Source organism: Aquarana catesbeiana, linkage group LG04, assembly GCF_042186555.1.
Source record: "Aquarana catesbeiana isolate 2022-GZ linkage group LG04, ASM4218655v1, whole genome shotgun sequence".
In the NCBI taxonomy this organism is placed as follows: Eukaryota; Metazoa; Chordata; class Amphibia; order Anura; family Ranidae; genus Aquarana; species Aquarana catesbeiana.
The window spans coordinates 186,874,373-186,887,094 of record NC_133327.1 but is presented as its reverse complement, the minus strand read 5'-3'; the positions used below and the strand labels follow the sequence as shown (position 1 = coordinate 186,887,094).

At 41.3% G+C, this 12,722-nt stretch overlaps 1 protein-coding gene across 5 annotated transcripts in view; it reads right to left on the bottom strand.

Annotated features, from left to right (window-relative positions):
• The window catches only part of MED12L (mediator complex subunit 12L), a 777,103-nt gene that overhangs the window by 210,151 nt on the left and 554,230 nt on the right, over positions 1-12,722 (bottom strand). For all 5 annotated transcript variants that reach the window (XR_012243786.1, XM_073625995.1, XM_073625994.1 and 2 more), the window contains exons 22-25: positions 8,363-8,590; positions 6,505-6,646; positions 6,053-6,173; positions 2,849-2,950 (exon numbers count right to left, since the gene is read on the bottom strand). Coding sequence is in view for 4 of the 5 variants with exons in the window: in XM_073625995.1 (XP_073482096.1) it covers positions 2,849-2,950; positions 6,053-6,173; positions 6,505-6,646; positions 8,363-8,590 (593 nt within the window). In the remaining variant the exon portion in view is untranslated. The remainder of the gene's footprint in view (positions 1-2,848; positions 2,951-6,052; positions 6,174-6,504; positions 6,647-8,362; positions 8,591-12,722) is intronic.

The following is a 12,722-nucleotide window of genomic DNA, read 5'->3' as shown; positions in this document are numbered from 1 at the left end:
AATAAGCTTAACTGCAATACTGCACGGACTGTTTACAGTTATTTATGAAGGCTATTTATTCACAGTCTTCTCCATATATATATATGTGTCAATACTAGCACTTTAGATTTTCGGTATATAATATACTTTAGAATTTTTTAATTTACAGCGCCACTATTTTATTTATTTAGAATACTGTGTTATCAATGATGTTATGTACCCAAAGAGCAATTAAGATTAAAGTACAGTTAACCCCCTCAATACCGGACACTTTCACCCCCTTCCTGCCCAGGCCATTTTTGAGTTTTCAGCACTGTCACAATTTTGAATGACAATTACTCAGTTATGCAACACTGCACCCAAATTAAATTTCTATATTTTTTAAAGACAGATAGAGCTTTCTTTGGTGGTATTTAGTCACCATTGGGTTTTTTTCACATTTTGCTATATATTTCAAAAAAATTTTGAAAAAAAAAGTTTTTCTTAGTTTCTGTTTTAAAATTTTGCAAATAAATATTCTTTCTTCATAAGTTTAGGACAAAATATATTCTGCTACATGTCTTTGGTAAAAAAAAAAACAAAAAAAAAACAAATCAGTATATATTATTTAGTCTGTGTGAAAGTTATAGAGTCTACAAACTATGGTATGTTTATTTGAAAATTGACCAGTCCTGATGCACTGACTGCCTATCCTATTTCTTGAGGCCCTAAAATGCCAGAACTGTACAAATACCCCCCCCCCCAATCTATCCCATTTTGAAAAGCAGACAGCAAGGTATTTAGTAAGAGGCATGGTGAGTTTTTGAAGTTGTAATTTTTTGTCACTATTTTTTGGAAATTTAAGAAATTAAATACATATTTTTTTCACAAAGTTGTCATTTTAACAAGTTATTTCTAATACACAGCATGGGCATACTTACAATTACACCTAAAATCACATTCTGCTATGCCTCCTGAATATAGGGATACCACATGTGTGAGACATTTTCATTGTTTGGTCTGATTTTATACCAGACATTGTATCTTGTGGAGCACACAAATCAACCAGTAGCGTCACCTATAGCAGTCCCTGTTCCTATAAGTCAGGCAAGCCTAGCCTACTGGTACGTGGCTGCCCCCAGGAATGCCCTGTTCACTGACCAGGAAGTACAGGAGGCTGAAGAAAGGAAGAACAAAAGAGCTGCTGTGGTTCCAGGAGTGCAGTTGTCCACAGGGATGGCTGGGACTGGTGTTTCACAGAAACATAGTCTGCGGGATATTCAGATGGGTCAGTTCAGGAACAGGAAGAGACATGGTCAGCAAGCAGGCAAAGAATCAGTCCAGGCAACAGCCAGAAATGTGGTCAATAAACAGGCTAGGGTTAGTCCATGCTGTAGCTGCAATGCTTAGCTTTGCAGCTGTAGCAGTAATTTTACCCCCTGTACTCCTGCTGATCATGACCCAGTCAAGTGAATGGGGTTGCTTGTTCAGGGTCCAAGGGGTTAAAGCAGGTGGTGAGGAAGCAATGCCTTTTCTTTGCCTGTCAAATGCTCTCTGAAGAGTGATCTGAATATGGATGGCCTTTCAGACAGCATTGCACATGCGAACAAATCCTTATGGTGACACTGTGACTGTTGTGACAGTGGTTTGGGACACTGGTGACAGTATGTTAAAAAAAAGTATAATTTTTTTTGCAATTTATATTTTCTTATGATTTTTTTTTTTCAATTTTTTTTGTGTGCACTGTCACCAGAGGAGTGCAGTGTCGCCATAGTGATACTGTACTACTCTGGTAAGGTGATTTTTTTTTTTTTTTTACACTGTGATTGCTTGTTACAGTGATGATCTTTCAATAATGGCTTTCATTCATAACTCTTGTTTTACTCTTGTTTACTATTGTAATGCTGTGATTGGCCACAGCTATCACACAGTACAGGGCCCTGTGATTGGCCTTGTACACTATGTGATCACTGTGACCAATCACAGCATCACAATAATAAATAATGAGTCATGAATGGCTGCTATTCATGACCGTTATTTACCTGGTGAGCATGTGATCAGTGTGATTGGTCACAGTGATCATGTTACCTGGGGCAATCACAACATCCTGGTATAGATCACTCAGTTTATCTGGGCATGCGACTAGGAGGATGTCATATGACGTCCACCTTGGATAGGAGAACACCCACCCGTCCATCATTTTACTATAAGCCAGGTGGGAAGTGGTTAACCTACCCTAATCTCTCTGTGCAGTTTGCCAATTTTACCTACAGTATGCTTTCACTACAACAGCTTCATTTTCACTAATGCTATGGTTGCTCTGTGCCCTACCTTTTAAAGTGAGGGAGCTGGCTAATGCAAAAGCCCCTTATGGGTACCTCTAAGACTTCTGGTTGAAGTTCAATGAGCAGGCAGTGCATTATGGTTTTAAAAATATTCTCCTGGGCAAATCTGCACAAAAATTCACCAGGACCTTGAACCAGAGTATTCACCTCAAACCTCATCTTTAGACAGAAAACATTAAACTCCTTTATGATCACATTTGCTGTTTATTAAGAAAAAAATTGATCAAATACAGTAAGGACTCATATGGTAAATGTTTAATGCCATTTTCCATTAAGCTGTAAGCATTGATTACATTTAATGTAGCATGATAAGCTGGTTTGTTCCAATTCAGTAAGCACAAAGTTCAATGATGAGGTAGAAAATGATAGGAAATGGCATCAACTAATCAGACCTCAGTTTATTTTTGTTAAATTAGCAAAATATGAATGATACCTTATTGAAAAATCCTGTAAAAGCCTCTAGTAGATTTTACAGATCTTAACTATAGCTGATATGAATAAGAGTGGATTCAATTATCTTACTGAAAAATTGTGTGAAAACTTACCATTTGTTGCCCCCAGTGGGCTAAACTGAGGTGTTCTCAATAGATGGAGCAGGAGGCGGCATGTCATTCTAGCTCCAGGCTCAGCATCAGGATCACCACAAGCTGTGAAGAAAGGTATCTCTTAATCAACCACAATTGCTACTTAACTGACAATCATGAAAGCTGTGCATGACCATTCACTGTAATTACAGGTACAGTAGCTTCAAACATATGAATACACTGTAAAATTGAAAATAAGCCTTTTCCAATTTTAATAATGGCTGTTGTTCTCTGTCTTAAAGCGGAGTTCCACCCAAAAGTGGAACTTCCGCTCATCTGATTCCTCCCCCCCTCCGGTACCACAATTGGCACCTTTCAGGGGGGAGAGGGGTGCAGATACCTGTCTACTACAGGTATTTGCTCCCACTTCCTGGAATAGACTCCCACTGGAGTCACGCCCCTTCCCGCACCGCCCCCGCCATCTCCTGGGAAACACACAGGTCCCAGAAGATAGCGGGGACCACTTAGAATGCGCAGCGTGACTCGCGCATGCGCAGTAGGGGACTGGGAAGTGAAGCCGCAACGCTTCACTTCCTGATTCCCTCACAGAGAATGGTGGCAGCAGCAGCCGAGAGCCGAGCGACTGATCGGCTTCGGCTGCCGACATCGCTGGACTCCAGGACAGGTTATTGTAAATTTATTAAAAGACAGCAGCTGCAGTATTTGTAGCTGCTGGCTTTTAATTTTTTTTTTTTTTTTTTAGGTGGACTCCCTCTTTAATGAAATAAAACAATAATTGGTTGTAATTATATACAGAAAACAAAGATCTTTGGTGGTCTTGTTAACATTAGCTGTTTTTAATATGTCATTTGCAGTAACTGTTAACTCTCATTTGAGAGGAAGGAAAGGTAGGCTGCCATGGCAGAATACTCAACTCCACTGCTGAAAAGTGAGGCTTGAGAAGGACATCCATTTTTATAATCATATTGTGCATACAAACTGAGTTAGCTTAAAGTTGGACACACATGTCACTGTAACTGAATCAATAACAGTGATAAAGAGCAAGATGGAGAAATCAAAAAAAAAACGCCACATCCCAAACATGAAAAATTTCAAAATTTTCTTCAAAAAAACCTCTTTGCATAGTTCCCATAGTTCCTATGCCAATTTGCATGTTTAGTCATGTTAATGCATTATTCTCTAATACGTTCATGTGATACTTACTCAAATATTTTTTCATTCATAGTATAAAAAGAGGCACACCATCAATCTCCTGAAGAAACTCTATTGAGTAAAACATGTTGAGAGTGATAGTGCTTTACTTGTATATGCTTTGTAAATGAATTTATCTTTTGATATGGATGTACTCTTCCTTCTCATGTTTTTATTCTCTTCCCTAATAAAAAACTTAAATTTTTAATGCTACTTTGATGAGTTTTGATCTCTACACTCAAACCTTTAAAGTCCTGAGGTTTGTTACCTCTCTGCCCCGTTTTTCAATTATTTGAATAAATAACAGACCCACAGCATTAAGTGCCCACACACATTGCTTGATGGTTGCCAAGTCAAGACAAGAATGGTAGCTTCTTGTTTAATAGGCAGGGATGCAGGCAAATAAACTGGATATTTAACCTATCACTTTACTATCATGCCCTGCAATGCTGATACCAGGCCACTTGCCCTCCAGCGTTGAAAGAATGCTTTGAGTGTTCCCCTAGAAAACGAGGGTCCCCTTCATAAAGAACAGATGACCAATGCTGATGGCCACTTGACTATGTCTAGTAAGGAGTGCCCTCAAGGGGAGAGGGTTATGTATCACCAATGTATTCCACCATGGGGCAGTCCCCTCCTTGGTGAGCTGGTTCTAAGGGTTCCTCAAACCCTTGCTAGTTCTCCAGTGCATGTGGAAAATTGGAAAAATATGCTTAGTTATCTTCTTTTAAAAAATATGTATTGTTCCACGTGGAAATGTGCTGACAAGGAACATGCTGATAGGAAGAGAGGGATGGCTTTACACATATTTTTTCTGTGCCTTCACTGTCTAATCAGTGGTTGGGGGTCGAGCTGTTTTGATTAATGGGCAGGTAAGACAGTGCCCATATTGTATATGCAGTTAGCAGTTTGCTGTTCAAGTCTCTAACAGAAATAAGCAGCAGATACTGTAATCCTCTAGCTGCATTCACATCTATGCATTTCCTAAACGCGAAACAAGACACACAAAAATATGCATTTTTCCATGTGTTTTGGAAACACGCTGAAAACACACTGCAATGGTAGCCCAAGCCAGGGTAGCAGACACTCATTTTGTGCGTGTTTGTCGCGTGACAAAAAAGCACTAGAAACACATCAAAATGCACACCAAAGAAGTGCAAGATGCTCCACGACTGAAAAAGTTCTAGAGCTATTTTGGGGCATTTTTCGCATATAGGGCAGCCCACTCAAGTCAATTGGCTGCCCTAGGTGCAACATGCGTTAACACGTGAAAAGTGCAAAACAAAATGTAAGCACCATGCGCATTTTTGCTACGCTCAGGTGTGAATGGTGACACATTCCCGCATGCCTTAATGTGAAAAATGTCCCCACAGTACTAAGTCCCCTCTTCCAAAGCTGTTCTACTGTAAGGGGCATATCATCACACTGGTGACCATGAAACTGGTGAGAACTCACCAATGGCAAGATCATTTTGGAAGACACAACAGGAGATGAAAACACTCACCTGCTTGAATGTGTCACTCCTTCACTGGCTGAAGGAACAAAGTGTTGCTCTGCTACCAGCAACTCAGTCTGTGATTAGATAGTCAAGAAACAGAAGGACACTGATGTGGTTTATTACTCTGCTGTCTCCCCCTATCAGTCTTAAGCCAGCCATAGATGATTCAAATCTTGGCTGGTTCAGCAGGAATTTGACATGCATTCAAATGCACGTCATACACAAGAAAACAATGCCCATCATTCTTAGATGGACAGCGCAGTGCAATTTAGTAGAGCCTGATTAGCTCAATGTGCTGCCCATCCTTCTTCAAAGCCTAATGTTGCTGTTCAGAGAATTATAAAATTTTGTAAAGTACAAGATGTATGTAAAAAGAGATTTAATAATTTAATGAATTTATAAGAGGATGAAATAGTGTGTTTATGTGCCTGAAGATCTACTTTAGTGTTAAATAAAAAAAAAACAACAAATGTATACTTAAAAAGCTTTACAGTTCTAGTATTCAGATATGGTACCTGCTGCAAGGAGGGAGGGAAGAGCGACATGTTGCACCACATCCTCAAGTGGAAAGCAATGTCTTGCTATGAGGACAGCTATAAAAGTGGCCAGAGAGTCATGGAATGAAAGATCACTAACCTACAAGATAAGAAGAAAAGTAGACTCAATATGTGACAAACTGAAACGTGTTTATCAATTCTTTTCTATCCAACCCAAGTTTCCCTGCAGTTTCTGTAGAGTTTGTGGAGATAACTAAATTAAAATTTATTGTGGTGTAATTTTTATTAAAGATTTTCCATTTTAAAACTGTAATAAATAAATTTGTTGAAAAACTAAGATAAAAAATATGGCTTGCTTACTGTTTACAGATAACTTTTTTTTGTAGACCAAGAAAAATATATTGTTAGGGTGGTTACGAACATTGAATAATAGTGTTACCAAAACAGTTATGCATATGACCAATACTTACATCCACACTGCAGAGTAAGTCATTAAATCCCCACACATGGTTGGAGGAACAGCAAAGAGCCTTAAGTACACCCAGCCATTCCGAGCTGAGAACAGTGCAGCAAGCTGTAAGTTCAGCACACAGGTTCGATATATCGTAGATCCTGCAGAAACAATACTAATAATATGGATCACCAAAGAACAGATGTCGAAACAACTTCTGAGCAATAGACCCATTGGTTTAGGATTGGTTTTAAAGCATGATAAAGTTAAATAGACAGAAAGAAGTACCCCCCCCCCAGTTAGTTCTTTGTACTGTTCACAACTGTTAGACCCCTTCTTAAAGTAAAACTGAGAGCAATACTTTTGGATAGAGTAAGGGAGGGTTATGAGGTCTTTTTTTTCTAGGGAGATTTCCCTTCACTTCCTGTCCAGCAACAGGAAGTGAAAATAAAAACCTCCAAAGTGAAGGAAATCCCTGGTGGTCAACAAGTAGACAGGGTATACAATATCTTCCTAGTGGGGATAAAGACAGCCACAAAAAAGCCTGACAGATGTTCTAATCCCTTTTCACTCTCTATAAAATTAAATAAGGTCTGGCCTTCTATAGCACTGGCTGGGCTCTTTTAAGAGCTGTTCAGCAGCGTTTAAAGTACAACTACACAAAGAAATGTATTTCTCGTCAACCTGATTAGACAGTTCAAGGAGAGAGGACAGCTGTCATTGGCTATTGCACTAGCTTAAGAGGACCTACCCCTAGCAACTGGGTCACAGGAGTACTTCTGATCATCTGGGAAGTCTAGGAGGATTCTGATTGGACACAGCTTAAGCTCAATCCACCATCCATATGGGACAGAATTTCAGGACTTGCATAGGGAACAGGTACCTGGGGAGATTACCAGGACCCCCAAGGCTGAGGACTGCCATTCTTTGGAATGGGGACCAAGTGTACCAGGAACTGCCCCAACCCCAACTACATGCTGTGGCTAAGACCAACAGCTAAAAGGTGGCTATCTGGGTAAGTAAGGACTGAATGTGCATTGAAGTCAATTGCTAGGAGGCCAGGAGTCAAGGTCTTGGACAACTGCTGGGAGCCTGCGTACAGGGCTCCGAGGTCATTGGGGCAACTGGCTGGAAAGTGCAGCTGGGCAGATCTGCTGGCTGCAGGGGCCAGAGAAAAGATTACAACATGCTGCATGTATTAATCTGCTGTTCCAGAGTGTTCCACTTGTTCCAACGTCCAGTTGTTCTGGTGTCTAGTTGCTCCAGAGGATGCACCTGGATTTTCCTCAGTAGTGAGATACCTTTGGCCACCCTGTATCAATACTGCTCTGTTGCTTTTGTCAGAAGCTGATGGCCAAAAGGGTACTGTGCTTTTTCATGCAGTGGATTACAAATTACCCTGTTGGGGAAAGGGCACTCCATCCTAATCAAAACTGTATATGCTCTAGTGTTATTATCCTTGTCTGACCTACTTTTCCCTATCTTAAATAAAGCCCATTTGAAACTGTTCAGGTATGTCAGTGTTCTTGGATCCACCTAAGGGCAGGGCACTGGTGCAGGGCAGAGGGACCTAAAAAATCCAGCAGTTCCCTTGGGGGCGAGTGCTACACTTCAGTTATACTTTAAGCCTCTCCCCTCCTTGTGAATTGTTACAAAGTTGCAGTTGATGAATGGAGAAGAGGAGACTGGAGAAATGCTTCCTCCTGTTTGCAGCAGACTGATTGCAGCATCTCAGCCAAGACAAAACCACTGTGCTGGAACTCATGGACCACATTTTTGAATTATTATGTTATATATTGGGAAATGTCAGAAATTCAATAATAGAGACAGGCAAAATCACTGAAAGGTCTGCTTTTTATATACAACATGATATTCACCTCTCAGAATCTTGGTGGCCCATACATACATTCATGAGGACATTGCACACAAAACTGTAGCGGTTAGCAGCATTCTCACTGAGGATCTTCCCCAGCACTAAGTGGTTAATATTGTGCACTGATGGGTTTTCTATAAAGTCCACCATGAAATCTGGATCCCACAGTGCATTAGAGTTGGATGGCTGTACATTGCTGTATATTGTCTGCTTTACCTTGGAACAAGCGCTACTGAAAGATAGATAGACAATATATAAACAAATAGTGCATATTTATATGACAAAATATCAATCAATGGTGTGTATTTGATGTGCATTGAATAGTACCATACAGAAGAGAAACTGTTGTTGACATACAGCAGAATATAATCGCAGTGCAATGATTAAACCCAACATTAGAAAGCATGATATTTGGCCATTACAGTCTATGCAATCTTTTCAGTGGAAATACAAATATGTGTACAGTGTAGATAACTTCTGGCGATTCATTGATTTAATAAATAAACCGACAGTTAGAAAATTGATCATTTCATAACAGTCATCCACATTGGAGTTGATTTTTTGTTACTATGTTGCCTTACTGATAATACACAAAGCATCAAAATTACTGAAGTTTATTTTCTTTGTTATGTACAAATGGGAAGATCAAAACATATTACTTTAGGCAACTTTCACACTGAGGCGCTTTAGAGGCGCTATAGCGCTAAAACTAGCGCCTGCAAAGTGCCTGTAAAGCGCCTCTCCTGTCACTTCAGTGTGAAAGCCCGAGGGCTTTCACACTGGAGCAGTGCGCTGGCAGGATGTTTAAAAAAAGTCATGCTAGCAGCATCTTTGCAGTGCTTTAGGAGTGGCAGCTCTGCCGAAGCGCCTGTAAAGCGCCTAGGCAATTTTAACCCTTTTTCGTCAAACAACGGTAAAGCGCCGCTAAAAATAGCAGCACTTTACTGCCGATGCCCCCAGCGCCCCAGTGTGAAAGTGCCCTTACGGAATATGTTTGGTTTGTGTTTCTAATTCTTTCTTGTTTTCAATAGGCTTCACCTCTCTTTAAGGGCACTTTCACACTAGGGCGGGGGGCCGTAGGCGCTAAAGCAACGCTATTTTCAGCAGCGTTTTACTGACATTTTAGTGACACATTTCAGCAGCTAGCAGGGCGCTTTTAACCCCCCCACTAGCGGCCGAAAAAGGGTTAAAAGCTTTGGCAGCGCTGGCCATTAATTTCAATAGCAGGGGCGTTTTAGGAGCTGTGTATTCACCGCTTCCGCAACGCCCCAAAGATGATGGTTGCAGGACTTTTTTGCCCATCCTGCAAGCGCACCATTCCAGTGTGAAAGCACTCAGGCTTTCCCACTGGAGAGGCAGGGGAGGCGTTTTTCAGGCGCTTTACAGGTGCTATTTTAAGCCCTTTAGCTCCTGAAATACGCCTCAGTGTGAAAGTAGCCTTAAAGATATTGAAAAAAATGTATCATCAGCACTCCACACTTAGCTTCTCTTGCCATGTTTACTAGTTGTCAGATGACTACATACAACAGTGTCTCTGCCCCAAAACACAACTCCTGGTTTGCTCACAAGGATAGGGGAAGTGGTGAAAAGATTCAATAAGGGCACTTTCACACTGGGACGTTGGGGGCGTTGGCAGTAAAAAGACGCTATTTTTAGCGCTGCTTTACTGCCGTTTTAGCGCCGCTTTTTGGCCACTAGCAGGGCGCTTTTAGCCCCCGCTAGCGGCCGAAAAAGGGTTAAAATCGCCTGCAAAGCGCCGCTTCAGCGGCTCTGCCCATTGATTTCAATGGGCAGGGGCGCTTTAGGAGCGGTGTATACACCGCTCCTAAAGCACCTCAAAGAAGCTGCTTGCAGAACTTTTTTTGACGTCCTGCCAGCGCACCGCTCCAGTTTGAAAGCCCTCGGGCTTTCACATTGGAGTGACAGGGGAGGCGGTTTACAGACGCTATTTTTAGCGCTATAGCGCCTGTACAGCGCCTCAGTATGAAAGGGGTCGTAGGCTCTGTACGCACCTAGGCGTTTTTGGGGATTTTTCTGCTGTAAGCCTCAGCTCTAAAAACGCCCAACAAGACAAATCCCATTCATTTCAATGGCCCCTGTTCACATCTGAGTGTTTTGTCATCTGAAGCTCAAAACGCTTGAAGCTCAAAAAAGTACAGGAGCTTCTTTTTGACAGATTACAGGCATTTTCTGCTTTTTACATTGGTGAACTTTTTACCTGTACAAAAACTCGACAAAATCCCGGCAAAATCGCTACAAAAATCGTGCAACTTTCTGCCTGAAAAGAAAATGCCTAGGTGTGAACAGAGCCTAAGCCTGGGTTCACACTGCTGCGATCTCAGAGATCGCATGTGATTCGCACCCGCACTGCAGGTGCTGATCACATGCAATCTCTGAGCAATGCGAGCTCAGCCATACAGTTGTATGGCTCAACTCGCTTTGGATTTGCACAGAAAATAGTGCAGGGACTTTTTTTTCCCCGCACTAGAATTGAATTGCATGGGTGTTCTCATCTATGCAATCCAAATCCTGTGCGAGTTCACAGTTCCCGGTGCAATCTGTGAACTAAACCGGGGGTGTCATTAACCTTGTTAATGACATCTGCAGCGGTTCACACAAGGCAGTGTGAACTGCCTGTGGGAATGGAGCAATGCATCGCACTAGTGTGAACCCAGGGTATGGTTAGTTGGTAGTTGGTGTTCAGTTGGAGACAGTGTTATATGCAGTCATTTTGTTGATCACTAATAAAAACATGGCAAGTTGAGCTAAATTTGGAGTTCGGCTGATACATTATTTTATATCTTTGATGGAGAGTAGGGACTGAATTCAGTAGCCAGCACCCGGATTGCTGGTGTATAAGAGGAGCAAGTCTTGAGCAGAGCTAAGGATTTGTTCTTCACCCCTCTTTGCTTGCGTTAAAAAAAATTATAGTGTCTTATATGCATCTTATTTATTTATAATGTCCTATAATTAAAAAAATCCTTTTTTTTTAAATACTTTATTAGATCCGATTATTATGAATTAGGCTCTATTTTATATTTAGCACTTGCGTAATTTTACTGCTAATCTATTATCTATTTTCAGCTTGATTCACAAAACACACAGCTGAATGATTAGGAGATGAGATGAGATATACAGTACATCCGACCATGACCTTTGCCAAATGAACCCATATGAAAATTGAGTTGGACAGACAGTTAACAAGTAAAAAGTCAATAAGCATTATTATTAGGAAAGCTTAATATTCTGTGAAAAACACTCTATATTAAGTTTTTTGTAAAATAAAAAATTATACAAATAATGAAAAAATGTATGTGAAATATCTACCAGTATTTATAAATGCATAATAAAAAAAAAAAATACACATGGCAATTATGTGGCCATTTTGCAAGCTTTCCATTAGGTGTTGACTGTAAAAATTTTCTTTTTATAAAATAACTGTCCAGAATAAAATGGTCCATAGCACTCTATCTCTGGGCTAGGCTGGGGCTGCATCAATATTCATGCTGCCATCTGCATAACTCCTGTCAGAAACCATGAATCAGACCGAGACAGAAGTGCAGTTAAAAACACATTTGTTTAATAATAATAACAGTAACAGGTAAACAGAGCAACGTAGTCAAATAGTCAGACAAGCCAGGATGTCAGGGAGCCAGAGATCAGCATACTTCAGGACAGGCCAGGAAATCAAGAAACCAGAGAATCGAAGTCATCGCTAAACTCGCGGTACTCCTCCGGCAAGGAGGAAAGTGAAGAGGTGCATAGGACCTTAGCCACATTCTGAAAACATGTCTTGCTGCATTGTGGTGGCCGGGAGAGAACCTCAACATGAAGCCAATCAAAAGAGGAGTTGTGCCTCTGTAAACAAGGATAACCAATAACCACCGGAAACTTAGGTGAGGAAATTACGTGGAATTGGATTATCTCATGGTGAAGAGCCCCTACGGCCATGGACAATGGAGCAGTCTCATGAGTCACATGGGAAGCCTGTAGGAGGTCTCCCGTCAAGAGCCTCAATGGCAAGTGGAGTGGCATGAAGCTGCAGCAGAATTGAGTGCTTAGATACAAAGGCAGCATCAATGAACAGGCCTGCAGACCCAGAGTCAATTAGAGCCTGTATCTCGACGAACGATTCAGACCAAGAAAGGGAACCGGAACCAGGGGCTTATCCTTCTGTATAGCTGAGGACGAAACAACCTGAAGTCTGTCCCCTACAGGACCTCAAGGCTTGGGCGTTCCCTGGACGAGTAGGACAAGACTGCAAAAAATGGCCTGCCTGGCCACAATAAAGGCACAATCTCTCCCTCCTCCTAAGGGTTCTCTCATCCGCAGAGAGACCTGTGAAGCCCAACTGCATGGGTTCC